The sequence below is a fragment of the Oncorhynchus clarkii genome, chromosome 4 (assembly GCF_045791955.1).
Source record: "Oncorhynchus clarkii lewisi isolate Uvic-CL-2024 chromosome 4, UVic_Ocla_1.0, whole genome shotgun sequence".
NCBI classification, from domain to species: Eukaryota; Metazoa; Chordata; class Actinopteri; order Salmoniformes; family Salmonidae; genus Oncorhynchus; species Oncorhynchus clarkii.
The window spans coordinates 38156278-38173542 of NC_092150.1; the positions used below are offsets into that span (position 1 = coordinate 38156278).

General features: G+C 43.1%; 1 protein-coding gene across 1 annotated transcript in view; it reads right to left on the bottom strand.

Annotated features, from left to right (window-relative positions):
• Positions 1 to 17265, bottom strand: part of LOC139406790 (collagen alpha-1(XXIV) chain-like) — a 185092-nt gene that overhangs the window by 97087 nt on the left and 70740 nt on the right. Inside the window, exons 8-16 of the mRNA XM_071149826.1 lie at positions 16798 to 16842; positions 16125 to 16178; positions 15511 to 15555; positions 13065 to 13118; positions 12360 to 12404; positions 11288 to 11341; positions 9566 to 9610; positions 708 to 761; positions 507 to 551 (exon numbers count right to left, since the gene is read on the bottom strand). Coding sequence (XP_071005927.1) covers positions 507 to 551; positions 708 to 761; positions 9566 to 9610; positions 11288 to 11341; positions 12360 to 12404; positions 13065 to 13118; positions 15511 to 15555; positions 16125 to 16178; positions 16798 to 16842 — 441 coding nt within the window. The remainder of the gene's footprint in view (positions 1 to 506; positions 552 to 707; positions 762 to 9565; positions 9611 to 11287; positions 11342 to 12359; positions 12405 to 13064; positions 13119 to 15510; positions 15556 to 16124; positions 16179 to 16797; positions 16843 to 17265) is intronic.

Genomic DNA, 17265 nt, shown 5'->3' on the forward strand with positions numbered 1-17265 from the left:
ATCATTAGAAAGGGGGAAACAATCATAGTCAGGGGTACAACAGACCCAGAAAAGGGGAAACAATCATAGTCAGGGGTACAACAGACCCAGAAAGGGGGAAGACATTTAAAAAACACATCTCTATTTCTCAAGTTTATACTGTACCGAGATGTACACTCTTAGAAAAAAGGGTTCGCAAAGGGTTATTCGGCTGTACCCATAGGATAACTTTTTGCTTCTAGGTAGAACCCTTTTGCGTTTCATGTTGAACTCTCTGTGGAAAGGGTTCTACATGGAACCCAAAAGGGTTCTACCTGGAACCAAAATGTTTGTCTTAAAGGGTTCTCCTATGGGGACAGCCGAATAACTCTCTTAGGCTCTAGGTTCTGTACTGCATATCAAATCCTCATTCCTCTCTTCTGTTACTCCCATCCCGTTCCCTTCACTGTGTACTTGAATGTAAAACACACTCTCCTCATCCACACACTGGGATAGATCACTCACAATAATATAAATATTTAGATCACCTTATCACCTTTCAATCCAGGCAGCCCCGCATTTCCAGTCAGGCCCTAATAGAGAGAAGGAACAGGAGAGGGAGTCCTCAGTGGCAGCCATTTTGAAAAAGAGAACAAAGGACGATACAGAGACCGATAGATGCAGAGAGACTGACTGGAAAACGGAAGAGAGGAAGAGAACGGAAAAGAGAGGAGAGGGTGGGTAGTTACCATAGTTCCCACTATGCCAGTCAGTCCTCGCTGTCCCTCAGGTCCTTGGTCTCCCTGTGGAGAGAAGGGGGAGTAGGGTAAGATACAGCACGCATGCGCGCAGCACACACACAAACACACACACTTCATCAAGTGTACAGTATGTATTATACTGGCTCAGATTTACGGCGCAAGACAATGAAGGACATGTTTCACAGGAAACATCCAATACATCCGTTTCCCACTCGCAGCCCATTATTTTGACACATGCAGTTACCGCCTGGGCCTAAACACTACATTCCTGTGAGTCAATGCCTATTATGACTTCCAAGCTGTGCCTGTGCTGACAATAAAGCGTCCGTTCAGAGTTGGGCCGTCCACATGACTGGAACACAGCGGGTGCACAACTGCAACATCACATCTAACCAGCTGTGACATGGACAGGGCACTGTGCTGCTGGAAAAGGGTCTGAATGATTGTTCTAATCATTGTAATTATACTGACCGAGGGTGTGGGACCGAAGGCGAGCTCTGTAAGTGATTCTATGCGTTCCAGGCCTACTGGCCTACCAGTGTGGCTCGGTTTCCCAATGCTGTGCTTTGAGGGGATTGTCATCAGATCTGGAGAGAAATGCAGCTCCAGCAAACACAGCAGGGACTGATAAAGTACACGCACAAACACACAGGAATGCACACGCGCACACACACAGATACGGCTCCTCTTCATCAGAGCCAGCCTGTACCTTTGCTTCCTCCTACTTTTAGCCGCTGTTAGCCGCTTTTATCCGCTGTCACAGAAACCAGTAAGGCTTCTTCACATTCTAAAACGTGGTAAATTATGATTCATGAGGACTTCAGAGAACAGGTACTATAAGAGCAGCTGAGAATGAATAAGTGAATGCAGTTGTAAAACACAGAGTGGTTTGGTAAATAATCAGTTGTATTAGGGGCTCCCTGGAGACTTTAGTAGAAGAGGTAAGAGCAGCTGAGGATTAATAACTGAAAGCAGTTGTCCTTTGTTCTAATTTTACCTTCATTTAACTAGGCAAGTTAGTTAAGAACAAATTCTTATTTACAATGACAGCCTACCCTGGCCAATGCTGGGCCCACTTGCGAGCCGCCCTATGGGACTCCCAATCACAGCCAGATGGGATGCAGCCTGGATTTGAACCAGGTACTGCAATGACACCTTTTGCACTGAGATGCAGTGTCTTAGACCACTGGGAGCCCCTAATGCAGGGGTGAAATCAGTCCGGGCCTCAACTTGCTGTCAAGAATAATAAAAAATATATAGAATGCACAAGGTGCAATTTCGAAATTTGGTAGTGCATCAGCAGTCACTCAATTAGCCCATGTCAGCAAACATTTTTTAGTTTGTTAAGGTAGTCAAGCGGCCAGTAGTAGTAAGAATGGTTGAAATACCGACGGGGTGGGGAGCATTGATCATCAGTTATCATATTAAAAACTGCAAACATTGACCACTCTATGGCAAAATTAGTATAATTGCATGAAATTAGTTATAAAATCGCAAAATCTTCTCTCCGGCCCCATGGAAAAATGTGTAGAATCGCGGGTATCGATGTGGGTACGCAGACCCACGAGGCACTGCGGCCCCTCGTGATGAGTTCCGTTTTTTTGTGAGGCTTCACAAAGCTGCCTTGGCAACGGTTGAGGAAACTCCATCCGGCGAGCAACCAGCGCCCCTCAAAGAGCTTAATGCGATGTCATTAAGGACATGTGGCTTAAAAGCAGAGGTCCATCTGGTCTCAGTATGACTTTGTGTTTGATGCTCAACCTCCCTGGCTAATGGCACGGCGGGATGGAGACAAATCGCACGCACTTCATAAAGAATGCTTTCAACTGAGGGCATATGAAAGTTACGGGCTGAAAACAGACAATTGGCGTAAGGCGATACCCCACCACTCTCCTCTCAGGGCCAACCAATTGATCCAGCGAATCAAACTTCAATATCCCACACACAGCTACAATACGAGGGAACGACAGATAAGATGGACACCACCTGCTGCCTGCGGGAGGGTTTAATCTCCCTCTCTCTCTCTCTTCTTCCCCACATGAGAAACCAATGATTAGAGAAACGTCAGGAAAACCACATTGGTGAATTCCTGTATTCCTTTAAAACAATCGAACACAACGCCACAGTAACAGAGGATCATATATGTTGCACACATCAGACCTATGGAATGTGTACCATTAAATTATATGTGTGCGTGTTGGCCCCATTAGAGTGTGTACATTTAAGAGTTTATTACCCTTTGGCTCTGAATGCAAAGCTTCACACACCACTCTCTCTCTCTTTTTCCTGGAGAGAAAATGTCAATGGAAGAAAAGGTAAAAACTATTTTTCCTATTTTGTTTTATATGTGTGGTTTAAAATAGACATATTGGCTTTGTGTCAAACATACAGCACCAGCTCAATCAGAGATTCCCATTCCACCATCATTTGGGAAGGGAACTCAGGCATTCACATATACAGTATGTAAACAGGGTGATGAGCATCCGTGCAGAAAGCCATTCAACCACAGTACTGGTTGTGTTCTGAGGTTTTGCTTAATGACAAGACACACGAAACCCAACCACACAGAAATAACCATGATGGATAGGACCAACCACACAACACAACCCAGTCTGTCAGTCAAAATGGCATACGCCAAGCAGATCTGATCCATCATGGCTGTACTGAGGGAACATGCTATAGGATCTAACAGTGTCGAGACTCACGGCCACGACTTTGCTTAAAACGAAGCTCTCCAGAATTAGGTCACGATGCTTCAAGGAAAAAGTCAAGGGAGAAAAATGAAGCAACAAGATGAGTTTTGGAGGACAGACGGAGAGGATTAAGGAATAGTGGTGGAGAGGGCCTGCATGTCTGTCTCCTGCATAAGGACGGCAGGGGTGATAGTGTGGGCTAGAGAGTTAGATGTGGATCAATCAGCAGAGGAGAGGCCACCAATTTGTCTGAAATGTGAATTTGAAAGACTTCTTCACGGGGCGGGGGCAGAGTGACATGAGGAATCAGTCGCCACACTAGTTGGGCTTCCTCTCACGTAACAAATGCCTGGAAGACATGTGATTCTAATTCCAGCATGATGGAAGTGTCCCGGGTTCGTAGAGTTGGGATGGGTTGAATGGGGATCTGCTGTGGGACCGCTTCTCCTCTGGGGTTAAATGTCTGACATGACAGAGCCCTGTATACTGTAGGCAGCCATTAATGTAGGCCCACTTCGGTCTCACTTTAAACAAACCACTACTTCTAAAGACTTGACAAAGCATTCGCGAAGTCTTTGTAAACACCACATAGATGCTTTCCAGATAGGGAGACATTGTGGACGAAGAGCTGCTGTTCAAAATGATCACGTTTGAGTAATATTTCACGTAAAGTACCTGCACTTACAATAATGTTGTACTGAATTGAAAATACATTAGTGACTGTAAAACATAACATGGCCTATAAATATGTGAGCACAGTATGTAACTACATGAACGGAATTGATCCAATTGGCAACTTTACCAGCCAGCCATTCAGTTTAACAAATCGAGACCTGTCATCATGTGTCCCTTCCTGGATTGTACATTACACTTAAATACTTTATCCTAAATGTAGGTACTTTACATGAACTATTTCTCAAAGATGAACACTCATCAACAGTTTTTGTCGTAGACATACAGTACACCGGGAATAGAAAATGCAAGAGAATATGTGTGATGTTGAATAGCAATAAGAGCAGGATGATCTATATCCTACAAGTTTTGCCTCAACTTTTTTGTCTCGGCTGGAATAGAGCTGGCTGTGTTTCCCTGGTAGGCCTAACTTCCAGTAGCCTGACCTGACCATGTCCATGCTACATCCTGTCCAGAGAACAGCTTGATTTGTAGGGATGGGTCAGAGCCCTCCATCTGAGTCAGATCAAATTCCCGGGGTACGTAAGTCATGCTGCCTGGGTGCCATCTTGTAACAGTAGTTCAGGCAAGTCAGACTCTGTGTGGATCTTGGCGTGGCAGTTGAGTTACGGTTGAGTTAAGGTGTAGCGGTTGAGTTATGGCCGGATGCCGTGGCAACGGTTGAGGAATCTCCATCCCTCTGAGCGCCGCTTGTGGTGACCCCGTAAATCTGTCTGATGGAGAGAGAGGGTTCCCAACCTCCCATGCTCTGGCCAACACAGCTTTCCCGGGGGGGGCCAGGGTCAGGGACCAAACCTCACTTCACCTCAGCAGCCCCGTGGGGAGGAATGGGTTATGGAGGTCATGGGGGTATGAGGGATGGGGTACGGTCTAGGTCATGGGTGGAGGTAATACAGTATCTATCATTACGGTGCAACACTATACTGTTTATATGGCCTGGATGGACACTTTGACATGTTTTGATGACTTAAAATGGCATGGGAGTATGTATGAGTTTAGAGAAGAGCTGCTATGGATTTCTTTCACTCATCCCACTCTCTCTCCCTCTCAGGAGACAGCACTAGGACAGGCTCTCTAACCCCCCCCCCCCCCCCCCCCTCCTCCCTCTCTCCATCTCTCTCTTTATCTCTCTCTCTCTCTGCTTATAGCAGGCCTGGGCATCTCCAGTCATCTGTGGCCTGATTGGTGTCACACTTTTTCCCTAGACCCAGCTAACACAGCTGACTCCAATAATCAACTAATCCTGATCTTCAGTTAAGAATGTAATTAGTTTAAATCAGGTGTGTTTGCTAGGGATCGGGGAAAAGTGTAACACCAATCAGGCCCCCGAGGACTGGAGTTGCCCAGGCCTGTAAAGGCTTGGTAAGCCCTCATAAAGCCTTCATAAATACTACATAAATGTGTATCAAATCATCTATAACCATATGTCATGCTTTAAAGGGTTAATAAATGTCGCATAAAAGTGTGACATAACCACCAATGTCAAATGTGACATGACCCACTACGTCAAATATGACATAATTCTGTGCTTTATAAAGGGTGACATAAGCACCATTTAATAAAGGCCTTATAAATCATATTAAATTGAGACTTCACAAAGCATTTATAACCCTGTCATGCATCTTGGTAGAGCATTGCAACCCCAGGATATTGGGTTCGATTCCCGGGACCACTCATACGTAAAAATGTTTTCACAAATGACTGTACTGTAAGTCGCTTTGGATAAAATGTCTGCAAAATGTTATAAATTATATTATATTTTACTAAAACATTTATTGGACGGCCCAACCTCTTGGGTGCATAGTCAGTATTGGACCTGACCTCAACTTACCCCAAAATGATGTGATGCAGGATGACACACACACTAAAGTACCAAAACATTTTGGTAGGGCCATTTAAAATCTGTTATATTTTATTGCCTACTTCCAGGTTTTATTGCCTACTTCCAGGTTTTGGATTTCCTGAAAAAAAGGTCTGGGAAAAATCTAAGAACATTTTTGCGTGTACGTAGTTGCCATTGAATTCAGTGAGAATGTCCATGTACTGTTGTTTGGTTAGCAGGTTTTCTGTAGTAAGCGCACATGTGATGTGATTCAGCCACCAATGGAATGGGTGGACTAAAAGGTCAGCAAAACTCTGTATTATTCAGAGACCCTTGAAATGACACCATATATACATTCTACAGACCCTACAGTATTCCCTGATATACTTTTACTGTGGCACCGAGAATAGTTCTTGCTCTAAGACAATATGTATTCCATACAGTTTAAGTCGGGAGTTTACCACCACTGCACACATTTCTTGTTAACAAACTATAGTTTTGGCAAGTCGGTTAGGACATCTACTTTGTGCAAGACACAAGTAATTTTTCCAACAATTGTTTACAGACAGATTATTTCACTTATAATTCACTGTATCACAATTCCAATTGGTCAGAAGTTAACATACACTAAGTTGACTGTGCCTTTAAACAGCTTGGAAAATTCCAGGAAATTATGTCATGGCTTTAGAAGCTTCTGATAGGCTAACTGACATCATCTAAGTCAATTGGAGGTGTACATGTGGATATATTTCAAGGCCTACCTTTAAACTCTTGACATCATGGGAAAATCAGAAGAAATCAGCCAAGACCTCAGAAAAAACCCTGTAGACCTCTACAAGTCTGGTTCATCCTTGGGAGCAATTTCCAAACGCCTGTAGGTACCATGTTGATCTGTACAAACAATAGTATGCAAGTATAAACACCATGGGACCACGCAGCCGTCATACCGCTCAGGAAGGAGACGCGTTCTGTCTCCTAGAGATGAACGTACTTGGTGCGAAAAGTGCAAATCAATCCCAGAACAACAGCAAAGGACCTTGAGAAGATGTTGGAGGATACAGGTACAAAAGTATCTATATCCACAGTAAAACGAGTCCTATATCGACATAACCTGAAAGGCCGCTCAGCAAGGAAGAAGCCACTGCTCCAAAACTGCCATAAATAAAGCCAGACTACGGTTTGCAATTGCACATGGGGACAAAGATCGTACTTTTTGGAGAAATGTCTTCTGGTCTGATGAAACAAAAATATAACTGTTTGGCCATAATGACCATCGTTATGTTTGGAGGAAAAAGGGGGATGCTTGCAAGCAGAAGAACACCATCCCAACCGTGAAGTACGGGGTGGCAGCATCATGTTGTGGGGGTGCCTTACTGCAGGAGGGACTGGTGAACTTCACAAAATAGATGGCATCATGAGGGAGGAAAATTATGTGGATATATTGAAGCAACATCTCAAGACATCAGTCAGAAAGTTAAAGCTTGGTCACAAATGGGTCTTCCAAATGGACAATGACCCCAAGCATTCTTCTAAAGGACAACAAAGTCAAGGTGTTGGAGTGGCCATCACAAAGCCCTGACCTTAATCCTATAGAACATTTGTGGGCAGAACTGAAAAAGCGTGCGCGAGCAAGGAGGCCGACAAACATGACTCAGTTACACCAGCTCTGTCAGGAGGAATGGGCCAAAATTCACCAAACTTATTGTGGGAAGCTTATGGAAGTCTACCCAAAACATTTGTCCCAAGTTAAACAATTTAAAGGCAATGCTACCAAATACTAGGTAAACTTCTGACCCACTGGGAAAGTGATGAAAGAAATAAAAGCTGAAATAAATCATTCTCTCTACAATTATTCTGACATTTCTCATTCTGAAAAATAAAGTGGTAATCCTAACTGAGCTAAAACAGGGAATTTTTACTACGATTAAATGACAGGAATTGTGAAAAACTGAGTTTAAATGTATTTGGCTAAGGTGTATGTAAACTTCCGACTTCAACTCTATATACAGTCATTTGTATTGAGGGCATTTATTTGACATTGGTACATGTTTCTAAATCCACATTTAATGCAAATGTCACTTAAATATGAACAAATATGAATCATTGTTAAATTAATGTTTAGATAATTATTTGTATAGATCATTAATAGTTATTGACACATTTAAGTGTCCCGGAAGTACTTTCTTAGTGTTGCTGACGAGACACTGATCATGTGATGAGCTGCCACTGGACAGCGAAAAACAAATAAGTTAACCTTTATGTATTGCTATTTAAATTTGTTTGTAGTAGTTAAGTGTTAAATTAGATTCTATACTGTAGCTACCTCAATGGTTATTTCCGATCATTTCAGTGACTTCACAAAAAAAGCTAGCTAGCCTAAATGTAGCTAGCAAGGCTCAGCTAAATACAAATCCCCCTCATATTCACGTCTCACGTCTCACAGTCACATTTGACAATTGGTGATAGTTACACACAGTTGTGCCACATTTATGAACCCTTTATAAAACATGACGTATGGTTAAAGATGCTTTGTAACACTTATGTAGTGCTTCTGAAGGCATTACGAAGGAGCCTTTATAAGCTGAACGTAATTTAAAGAGGGACCTCTTTTGGTCTTCTCTCTCTCCCTCTCCCTCACTTAGCTCAGGGCTTGACAGGCCGCCATGTCTTTAAAGTTAATCAAATATTGGTAATCCACCTTTGGCAGGGCAGTCATGACCTGCAGAGCACAGTACTAAGCGTTTCACAGTAGGCAGGGTGAAGAATATATTGTTACCATTCAAAGCAAATTACCTTGGTTGGAGTATTGGCACAGTACCTCTCCAAGAAACGAAGGGTACTAGTTAGAGATTCCCATTTATCAGAGTATGTCAGAGCAGATTCCCCATTCATCAGAATGTTTACTCTTCCAGTATACAAAACAGTTATGCAAAAACATCTGATCTAATCTACAGACAAATGTGAAGTTGGGCTTGATGTGGATATAATACACTGTACAGATGTAGGATCTTAATTTGAGCCAGTTTTCTACAGCGGGAAAATAATCCTGCAGCAAGAAGAGCTAAATTATTATGTGGATTATAATTCATGGACATTTTTGTAGAGGCTGATGCATTTCTCTTTAGGGAAAATCTACACACTTTAGAAGGCGTTTTAAAACTCAAATACAACGCACGTTTGTGTTTCCTGCTTTGCAGGACAATTCTGAGTAACAAGTGATCAAATTAAGAGCCTACATCTGCATGAGAGAAGAACTGTAGAGAGGAATCAACGGCATCAGACACTACTAAATCCAACAGCTTCCCCAAACTGCATCAAAATCAAACACAACAGAATGAATGAATGATAAAATGAATGAATGCACACTGCAATCAAAGAGGGTGCTAAGATACTGCTGTAGTGAACGTCAACATCTACGACATAAAGATAAAAACGTTAGACCTTGACCAGATGACAGATGAATAAAGATATTCATCAAATGTATTTATAGAGCTATTTTTTTTAAACAGCAGTTATCACAAAGTTATCACAGAAATCAAGCCTAAAACCCCAGAGAGCAAGCAATGCCGATGTAGAGGCACGGTGGCTAGGAAAAAAATCCCTAGAAAGGCTGATGTGTAATGTTGTGTAACACTCACCCTCAGACCTGGGAAGCCACCCATGCCAGTCCCACCAGCAGGCCCCTATAGGACAGCACAGGAACATCATGAGTACAGGGTAGCAATGGACACACATGTGAACATAAACACGCGCATGCACCCAGGCACACACACACACACACACACAGAGACATACACACACGCCCAGGCCACACACAGGATAGTAAAGCTTTTCTCCAAATTACAGTATCATGCAGTCTGGCACACCCAGACACAGCTAATCATAACACAAACCATGGTGTGCTGTGAACCACACTCACTTATTTGTTGCTCCTCAGTCTACATACATTAAACAGTGCTTTTACAGAACTTTTTAAATCAATAAAAAAAACTATCAGTTTCCCGATTTGCTCATCTGCAGTATACTTTGCCAGCTCAATAAAGTGATTCCCTGTAACCTGCTGTTCTGTTGGAATCTGCCCAACACAGACAGCCCTGCGAAATTGTAACGGATTGCAGGTCATCTCAACACATTGAGCTCTAAAACGTTACAGACTGCTAGGCCTGGGCTGAGCTCATTCATCCAGAGCTACAGACGTCCAGAGAAACAGTCCAGAGAGTGTGTTCTAATCTAAGCCATGCGGTTGAGTCAACCCTGGCGTTTCGGAGGCCAAACGAGAACAATTGCTCTGTCTATATACTGTGCATGGCACAACTCAGCTCAGCAGAGCTAATCTCCTAAAGGTCATAGAGCAGGGCACAAGACATAGGGCAGGGGTGCACAACATTGTTCCTGGAGTGTGATTTTTTTGCTAGAGACTGAATAGAGTATACAAACATGGCAACCGGAAACAGGCAAAGGGTACCACAGCATCGGCTCTCGGACTAATAGGCTCTGAGACAGCTTCTCCTCCCAAGCCATAAGACTGCTTAATAGCCAGACTGCTAAATAGTAAATGAATGGTACCCAAACTATCTATGAATGGTACTATCACGGACTCTATCCTGCACTGACCATACACACCATATACACACTCACTCACACACCCTACATTGACACTCCCACATACATTCACAAACACTACATACAAAAACACACACACACACACACACATACATACACATTACACAATCACACTTACACTCTTTTACACTGATCATTTGCTGCTGCTACTCTGTTCTTTATGTGACTGTTATTATTATCTATCCTGATGCCTAGTAACTTCCCCCTGCTGTCACGTACTGTCGACCTCAGATAGCTCCTACCGCTGCACATGGATCTGGTACTTGTGTATCTTATTTAAATCCTCTTGTGCTACTATTTTATTTTACATTTATATTATTATTTTTAGACCCTGCATCATTGGGAAAGGCTTGTAAGCAAGCTTAAAGTCTACACCAGTGATATTCGGCGCGTGTGACACATTTGATTTGACTTAAAGGGATAGTGTGAGATTTTGGCAACTATTTACACAGAGTCGGATGAACTGATGGATACCATTTCTAGGTCTCTGCGTGCAGTATGAAGGAAATTGCTAAGTGACGTTAGCTCAGCGACTGGGAAGCACCTGTAGACTCCTAGTCATTGCGCTAACGCTAGTTAGAAATGGCTTGCGAAACTACCTTCGACTTGCTTCAAATGCACGCAGAGACATCAAAATTGTAGCTACGAGTTCATCTGACTCTGTGTAAGTAGAAAAGGGACTTAATTGCCAAAATCTTGGACTATCCCTTTAGGAGGAAGAGGGACGTAGATCTTACCTCGTCGCCATCAGGACCAGGAGGACCCCTTTCACCAACATCTCCAACAACTCCCTGCACGCAAAAGAACAACAAAAGTTTTCATTTACACAATGTTGGCAGTTCAGTTATGAGTTATGAGGCTCCTTTAGATATTCAGATGCTCCTGGGTATAATCTCTTCATTGTGGGCCTATCAGATCGAACAGGGCAAAGGGCGCTGGCCCTCCTTGCCTGCCTACACCTGCCTATTTGCATATTGTGGGATGTTCTGATGTTCTCCATTCTCTCCCCTGTGTTCCAGAACTTCCAGCTCTGAGTGTTCCATCCCCAGCGTTCCAGTTCCAGAGAGAAGGAGGCTTTGATAACCCCTCTCCACTCACTCAGACAGATGCTGGTGTGCCTGGTCTGGGCCATCGGCCCACTTGGTATCCCAGCTGGCCACAGCACAGAGAAGCTGTCAGATGCCTTGCTCACTGACACTTGTGTTTTTATAGCGTTTTTCGCTATGTCATGCCTTTGGTTACTCTATCTCTGTATGTGAGACACTGTTTTCCTATGCCAACCTAACTGGCACTGAGAGAGACTCACTCAAATGGCAAGTTGAATGCCAAGGTATGCATATCCTCATGTTGTTGGCATCCTGTCCATAGGTTGTTTTTATATCACGGGTAATCTATTTTTGGCTGTGTGTGAATTGTTACTTTTGGCACTGAATGTGCCGAGTGCATTTGCACATTAGCAATGAACACTCACAGAATACAGATGAAGGCAAGCTTTGGCTTTAAAATTCCTTAGGGCTTCCTGTGTTGAGGGTAAATGATTACTTCTGTGGGAGTAGCAGATGTACATCATTATGGGTTGTGTAACACTTCTTTCTGACCTCTATTCTTCCCACCTCCTCTCCTCTACTCTCTCTTTATCCGATCCTCTCTTCTTATCTCCCCGTTCCGCCCTCTTGATAGCGCATGACAATTTCCACAAATTGGACCACAGTTATTGACCCAGGATGCATGCGGACCATTCTAGTTTTTTCCCCACTGTCCAGGAATATCACGGGTTTCAAAGCTGTGTGGTGTTGTGTAGTCCATTACCTGTTTTCCTTTGGGACCGGTCTTCCCAACAGGACCGGGAATACCCTGGGGGGAAAAAAACACAAGGAAACTCTCAGATGAGGAAAGGTGACTGCCGTTTGCTGTGTAATTCGTCTATGACAAAATCGTAGTCAAGACCTCCCTCACAGAATGAATCATACAGGTTTTGTTTTATTGTTTTACAGGACTTTACTGCCAGGGTAAGTTATTAAGGGAAGATAAACACTGTACTACGGTCCAGGGGACTTATGATTTATTTCATGATGAAGAAGCATATTTTCCACTGACACAACATGGCATTGCATTGTGGAAAATGTAGTTATTAGACATTTTATTGTCCTTATAAGAACTCTGTGAGGAGAGACAGCTGTAGCTGCTTTGTTAGTATCAGCAAACATTTGGATCTATAAATAAAACCATACAATTAACAGGGCTAACCACATATTTTCCTGTTGCTTAATAGCTCCGAAATAGATGAAACGCAACATGAATTGCCTTTAGTTAGATCCGAGTTTACTGATATTGACGACCCTCGTCCTGTCCTTGTCCACATTGAAGGTTCAAGAGGAGTACAACTGATAGGATGAGTTAGCCAGTAGCCTTGGTTATATCCTACACCTATATTGCAAACAAAGAGGACAATGTCTCCTACCTGACAGACACTTAATTAGGTGCACATGCTGCATAAATCAAGGTGATACTTACTCTCTCCCCTTCCTGCCCGGCTGAACCAGCTATACCAGGAGGCCCAATGAAACCCTGAAAACCAAAGCACACATACAGTACATGTGAACCCGTTTGTAACACTTTGCCTGGAGGTATAATGCAAAGTAAGGCTTGTCATGAGCGTGTCTGACCACGTAATAAAGTCTTTAAAACCATCCTCAACATCTAATGGAGGACGTTGTTTGGACAGAATGTACGGAAACAACATATCTTTACTTGGTCTACTGATGGATAGGACAGCGGGGCATTACTGAACTGAAGATTCATCAGTCACACTCAAGACAATGGAAGTGGAACAGGCAGGCTGTTGGACCTACAGTACAGTATATGCATAGAGATAAATCATCATCTCTCTCTGATGGTATAGTACATGGAACCCCTGCAAATTGACTCGGTACCAGTACCCTCTGTATATAGCCTCGTTATTGTTATTTTATTGTGTTACTTATGATTCTTTATTTTTACTTTAGTTTTATTTGGTAAATATTTTCTTAACTCTATTTTTTTAACTGCATTGTTGGTTAAGGGCTTGTAAGTAAGCATTTCATGGTAAGGTAATACACCTGTTGTATTCGGCACATTTGACAAGTACAATTTGATTTGATTTGATACAAATAAACCACTGTGACATCGAGCAGACTGTTGAATACCTGAACAGGTTTATCTTAAGCCCATCAAAGCAATAGTGTCTCTGAACTCATTGAATTCTGGGAATTCTGCGTGTCAGGTATGTAAACGTATGTAGCGGTCTTGATTGTAGCCAGATCAGAGATCAGTGATGACGATATACCCCTACTCTAGTGCCGGCATGCTGACATATGTCCTATATTTATATATATTTTTTTTAAATGTATTTTTAACCCTGGCCTGTCCACGCAGGAGGCCTTTTGCCTTTTGGTAGGCCGTCATTGTAAATAAGAATTTGTTCTTAACTGACTTGCTTAGATAAATAAAGGTTAAATACAAAAATGCGATATGCAAGCACACACACTAACTTAAAAAAAATTAACTTAAAACTGAAGCCAAGCTATCAGTCTAATGATACATTGTCTGGCTTCATGGACAGATATGAGAGGGATAAATCTCCATCTTTCCGCCTCTCCTTTCTCTCATTCTACCATTCCATCTTTCTGTCAGAGGAACTCTTCACCCAGGTCTCATTCGGCTGAAGCAGTTCCGTCCGTGAAATAGAAGTGTTTCATGGGTAGGGAAGCAGGTCAACTGGTCCTGTATCCATGCGGCTCACTAGAAAAGTTACATCTATGGAAAAAACTGTCTTAGCTGACAGGCTAAGAGCCAAATAGAAACGTTTCAAGTGGCCAATTATCCATGCTCGATTGAAAAGTAACATGCGGTGCAACCTTCAATATATGTTTCTTAGCTGACAGGCTAAGAGCTGCTGACCACCCGAGAGAAGAAAAGTTATATGCGGCCATTTTTCCACTCTGTTGTAAAAATAAAAAAGTTACTAGCGGTGCATCTTTCAAAACATTTACATTTATAATTACTCATCCCTCTTTGCTGACAGGCTACGATCTGCTGACCACCTCAGAGAGAGGAGATCAGGCATGTCCACATTTCATCAGTATGGAACATAATACTCATCTGGGAATAGCAAAAAAAACGCCTCGTCACCATTACCTCACAAATCACCACTAAAATGAGAGGGAAATATGGAAGGCAAGCTTTTGCTTTTATTCTGACTAGCTAAAAGGGAGAGGAGTGGACACTTGAAGAGGCAGAGTCGAGTCCAGTGTGGGGGACAGGAGACTTCTATAATAAGAGCAGACAGCAGTCTGGGATAGTGGCGGTCTGGCAGCTTATCTGCTATGTTTTGGATTCTACCTTCACATAAACATAATACAACATGGATGCAAGACTCTCTCTCTCTCTCTTTCTTTTTCTACATTCTTCAGCAATGGAAAACTACCAGAGATGTCTCAAACTCATTGAGCCCTGTAGTTTTCCCTAATAGGCTGATATGTCATTCTGTCTCTGACATCATGTTGGCATAAACAAAAATGACAAACTGAGGGATTCTCCTTACACTTTTTTTGTTTGTTTTACTTTTCATTTATCCACCTCTTCATTCCCTCCTCCCAACCTTTCTATCTATGCTCCAGCCCGTGCTCTTTTTCCTCTCTCTGTTCTCTAGCGGAGGGAGAGCATGCCTGTGCTTCCTGAGGAAAGGAATGAGCTGCTCTCGCAAACAGAGCAGAAGCTCGACTGAGCGAAAACAGATCCCAGACCTGCTCCTAGAGGAATCTGCTGCAGTGGGAGCCAGCACCTTGTTAACACAACACAGGCCCTCTAACAGATCAGCCGTTCCCGGTGGAGCAGACAGGTAATCCCTTCAGGAAATTAAGTATTCCCTCTAATAGAGCCGAGTAAAGTGGAGGGGAGGGTAGTAGGGAGCTGTACTTACACGTACACCTTTAGGACCTGGGTTACCTTCTGGCCCAGCCAAACCCTGCAACAAAGGAGAGCAGCATAAGGAGAGGCCATTGTCACACAATACAGTGTCTGTTACACAGGGGGGCAATACACACTTCCACACATAAAACACTAAATTGTACATTTTAGACAGGTAGGGAAATAAAAATGTGATTGCATAGACTAATTGTTTAAGAAGTAAAAAGGAATGAGGAAACATGCCAGTCATACTCTCAGCTACATTAGACTTCCTTATTATCATTGTTGTGCACACACTTTTAGTTCAAACATTCGTCGTCAACATGCTTATACAACACCTTTCTTCAAAATAATTGTTATTCAATATATAGTTGAAATCAAAATGATAAGGAGTCAAGTATTAGCTATTTGAATAAACATGTCAAGCAAAAGGGTCACTAGTTGACAGTTTTTTCACTAAAGAGACTGAGGAGTGTGTCACTACTGTAGTTAGGGGAGAGACAGGAGGACATGATGTTCATTTCTGAGTACAGCAATATGATAGTACACAGGTAGTGATGTGGAATTCTGTGCAATGTAGACAAGCCGAGAGGATGGATGGAGGAATCTGGAGCATATTCACTGCACCTGCCTGCCAGGGTAACCTGCATCCCCAGTCGCTCCTGGAAGTCCCGGTATGCCCTGCAGAGGGGGGGGGGGGGGGGGGGGGGGGGGAGAGAAAGAGACAAAGAGAGAGAGATGGAGAGAGAGAAAGAGAAAAAAGAGATAAAAGAGAGGGATGAAAGAAGATAAACATTGGCCCTCACCAATGCTGCCAACTCAGGAATAAAACGGGCACTGTTTGCCCTCACCCATCCCCTACAGCCAAACTGTAGCAGAACACACACTCTCTCTCTGGCTCCTCCCCTTCCAGTTCCAGCCTGAACAATCACCTCGGGGCACAGTGGCACCTGGTGCTGAAGTCATCTCAACACCTTAAATTATTTACTTTGTAAGTGTGCTGCGTGAGTGCACTCCGTTTTAGGACGTTTTGTGTTGAAAGGTTAAACATGTTAATTGTTAGCTTCTTGAGTGGCTGAGGAATGGCTGAGAACGCAGAGACAGCTGAAGAGTGACTTTACCAAATGTCTTCCAGGCTACAGCTGCCTGTCTCTTTCTCTCACTGTGCGTGCGTGCGTGCGTGCGTGCTTGCGGGTGCGTCATGCTCTAGCCCAAAAATGGTCCATAATGAGATCAGTGACCTGGCGTTTTACTAAAATAAAAAGGGACAAGTTTGAACCAATGAACGCTAACGACTCACCTGTTCTCCAGGCTGTCCTTGTGGCCCTGGATAGCCCTTAGAACCCTGCAGGTAGAGAAAGAAAACATCTTAAATGAGACTGAGAGGAGAATATCACCTGCTCTACATTAGGTGTTAGGGATGTGCATCTTTCCCTTTCAAGACGATTCGACATGTATCTAGACACATGGGCTCAGGAAAAATCTGTTTTAGTTACAGGAAAAATCCATTTCAGATTGAAATGATTCGGTGCGATTCGGTTTCATTACAGAACAAATCGATTTAATTTGGTTTGATGCGATACGATTCAATGCATTAGCATTTGTTGTGTAAACACATTCACTATTCCATTCTTAACTCAAATCTGCTGCTGATGGGGCTCATGAGCTGGGCACATCTCTGAACTGGATCTGTCTGAGCTGACGTGTGTGTGTGTGTGTGTGTGTGCGCACGTGCGTGCGTGTAAATTATGTATGACTATGGTGTATG